The 3,360-nt window shown below is 54.3% G+C and overlaps 1 protein-coding gene across 1 annotated transcript; it reads right to left on the reverse strand.

The window, feature by feature from the left end:
* Positions 1-411: 411 nt before the first annotated feature.
* Positions 412-2,629, reverse strand: MARS2 (methionyl-tRNA synthetase 2, mitochondrial). The gene has a single exon (XM_027866033.1). The coding sequence runs from the start codon at positions 2,627-2,629 to the stop codon at positions 761-763; it is 1,869 nt and encodes a 622-aa protein (XP_027721834.1). The 3' UTR covers positions 412-760.
* Between the last annotated feature and the right edge of the window lie 731 nt (positions 2,630-3,360).

Raw genomic sequence — 3,360 nt, forward strand, 5'->3', positions numbered from 1 at the left:
ATATTACACAAATGTAAACAAGAGACCTTTATTTTGGATCTTATCACCAAAAAATGGTTACCACAGTTTAGAACATAAACCATATCTTATAAGTTGCTCAGAAAATGAACTGGGGAAGAAAAGATGCTGGGTAAAGAAAGAGTATTAGGGAATGAGAAAAGATCAGAGTGAGGAATCTGAGAAGAAAGGTTAAGTCATTTTGAGACTACTAGAGGAGCCAAAGGATGGAAAAGCAGAGAAAAGCAAAAAAAAAGTCAAAATGGTTAGTTCATAATAACTCACTTTTGTTTGGAAGAACAAGTAAGGTTGTTTAAATCTTGAATGTCTACCTTAGAAGTCATTCAGCTATTTTGCCTGACAGAACAGAAGTCTTAGGGAATGGAAAATAAATGAGGTAGCCTGAGCAAATAATAACCTGATAATTTCAATTTATTTGGCCAGAAAAGTTGGTGGTGGCTCAGGTAGCACAATTAGGGGGAAAAGTACCAGCAGCTCTGTCTTTTATCTTCCCCATCCTTCCCACCCTACATACTCAAGTTACCAATACTAAATAAAGTAGTTAAGGGTTCAAGGGATTAAAGAGTATAGGAACTAGGTACCTGGACTCATATAAACCCTTTTTCCCAGGTACTAGGTTCACATCATACCTCCTCCCCATACCCCCCTGGAGGAGTCATATGAGAAACTATCCACCCAGCTTTCTGGAACACAACAAAGACATTTTCCTGACTTTTAAAACACAGTTCTTAAAAACTGTCATCTAAGTGCTATGAACTTTTGCCAGCCGTGCCCTAGATTTATCCAGTCTTGGAAACAAGAGTCCAGTGTCAGGTCCTAGTCTTCTCCCTTCAAAGGGACAAGGTTGCCCATAGTATCGAGGAAGGAAGCAGATGTCCCGAAGGCCCCTCTCAGTCTCAAAGATACCTAGCCGGGAAAGAAGCTTGTCAGCTAGTGCTGGGGTAACTGGCTGAAGCAATATCCCAAAGACTCGAAGGCACTCTAGTGTTACATGTAGTATTGTGTCCTGCCATTGAGCATCAGCCAAGTTTTCCCTGTTAAGCTTCCAAGGTGCATTCCGCTGCACAAAGCTGTTAGTCTGCCGGACACAAATGGACACTGCTTCCAAGGCCTTATAGATTTGAAAATTCTCGTAGTAGTTCTCCACATGTAGGGGCAAAGCTGACACTGACCTCACCAAAGCATAGTCCTCTGGCTGGGCCTTTGCTGGAGCCACGGTTACACCCTCCACAGAAGGGAAACAGGAGGGGCAGAATTCTGGGAAGATCCCAGTAGGATTCAGGCTAGTGGCGGTACATCGATTCAGGAGCCCCCCCAGTGCATCTGCCAGCTCAGCATCAAGCAACTTGACTACTTTCTTTTCATGGTAGTCACAGTCCCAGTTAGGGACACCTTGCCTTAGGAGGAAGTATCGAAAGCCATCCACAGAAAACCTATCCAAACAAGTCCAAGGATCAACCACATTGCCCAGACTCTTGGACATCTTCTGGCCATGTACTGTCCAGTGGGAGTGTACATATATGCGATGAGGGGGGGTCATCCCGGCTCCCAGGAGCAAAGCAGGCCAATAGACGGCATGAAACTTGAGGATGTCTTTGCCTATGATGTGGTGGGTAGTGGGCCACCAGACCTTCTGTTCCGAGTCAGGGTAACCTATGACAGTGAGGTAGTTGACCAGGGCATCGACCCACACGTAGATGGTCTGCACTGGATCACCAGGAACGGGGAAGCCCCAGTACAAATGGCTATTCCCCCGAGACACCGAGAGGTCTGGCAGGTCCTCCTCCAGCCACTGGAGGACAATGTGGCGGAAAGGTTCAGGAGTGATGGCCTGAGGGTCGTCCTGGAGCCACTGCCTGAGAGGCTCCCTGAACTGGGAGAGTCTGAAGATGTAGTTTTCCTCTTTCATCCAACAGACTGGATGCCCGCTCTCCAGGGCCACGGGGCGCCTTTCCCCGTCGGGGCCTGGGCGCCAGGTGACTTTGGCCTCGGGCAGGAAGCACTCGTCGGAGGCGCAGTACCAGCCCTCGTAGAGCCCCTTGTAGAGCAGCCCCCGGGCGCGCAGGACCCCCCAGAAGTGGTGCACGGCGCGCTGGTGCCGGGCCTCCGTGGTGCGGATGAAGTCGGTAACGGAAACGCCGGCCTCCTGGAAGAGCGCCCGGAACTGCCCGGACACCCGGTCACAGAGCTCCGACGGGGTCAAGCCCGCCGCGGCGGCCGCCTGCTGGATCTTCAGCCCGTGCTCGTCGGTGCCTGTGGAGAAGCGGACCAGGGGGGCGGCGGGGCCCGGGCCCGGCGGGGGCTTGGCCCAGAGGCGCCGGTAGCGGGCCAGCGCATCGGCCAGCAGCGCCGAGTACAGGTGTCCGATGTGCGGCGCCGCGTTCACGTAAAAGATAGGGGTCGTGAAGTAGGCGCGGCCGTCCCGGGCACGCCGGGGGCCGGAGCGCCCTTCGCCATCGCCGCCGCCGTTACACCAGCCGCGGCTCCCCAAGGCAGAGACCCGCTGCAGGGGCCTCCGCAGGACTGAGTGCCCAAGACCCCGCAGCACGGCCCGAAGCATGGGCAGAGCCAAGGGCGCGCCCGCTAAACAAGTCTGAGCTGACACCGGCATGGAACAAGCCGGAGTAAAAACACGGCGCATGCGCTCACTCCGCCCACCCAGGACCAGCCAATCGCAGACCAGCGCGAGCCCAGCGCGCGAATACGCTGACGTCGTCCCGCCCCTACCGGAAGAGCCGTCCCGATGCTGTAGCGGCAAAAAGCGGAGGGCATGCGGAGGGATTGGTCCTGGCCGCCGTCAGGGTGCCGGCAGCCGGGTCAGATTTGCCCGAGCGGGGCATAGAGCCGTGTGAGCCGAGGCTTAGAGCCGCAGGGGAGCTCCGCGTTCTCTCTGACAGATGAGGTGAAGGGAAAGTCGGGGGAAAGGTTTTTCGTCTTTCCACCAGACGCCTTGGGTGAGCGAGTGAGCTTGGGTTTTTAATAAGAAGAATGACCTGGAGGTGGAGGCGCCCACGGTGCTCGGCCGCGGTGCAGCGGCGCGCTTCCGCGTAACGCCCCTTCACACAGCCCTCTGGCCCTCGTGACCACCCCTGCGAGGTCCCTGCAGTTATCCCATCTTACCGATGAAGGAACCGAGGCGCAGTAAGATTAAGAGATTTGCCCCGAGTGTTCCTGTTAATATCATCCCCGTTTTATAGAAGAAGAAACCGAGGTCCGGAAGAGATCATGTGACTTGCCCGGTCACCCAGCTGGCTAGTGTTTAAAGCGGAATTAGAACCGAACTCCCAAATCCAGCACTTTTTCCACTTGCATTGCTGCCATAAATACTAGAGAATACTGGTG

The sequence above is a fragment of the Vombatus ursinus genome, unplaced genomic scaffold (genome assembly GCF_900497805.2).
Source record: "Vombatus ursinus unplaced genomic scaffold, bare-nosed wombat genome assembly UNPS02014779.1, whole genome shotgun sequence".
In the NCBI taxonomy this organism is placed as follows: Eukaryota; Metazoa; Chordata; class Mammalia; order Diprotodontia; family Vombatidae; genus Vombatus; species Vombatus ursinus.

Bases quoted from the DNA above. Each gene is read 5' to 3' on its own strand.
- MARS2 (XM_027866033.1), bottom strand. From the start codon at position 2,629: ATGCCGGTGTCAGCTCAGACTTGTTTAGCGGGCGCGCCCTTGGCTCTG.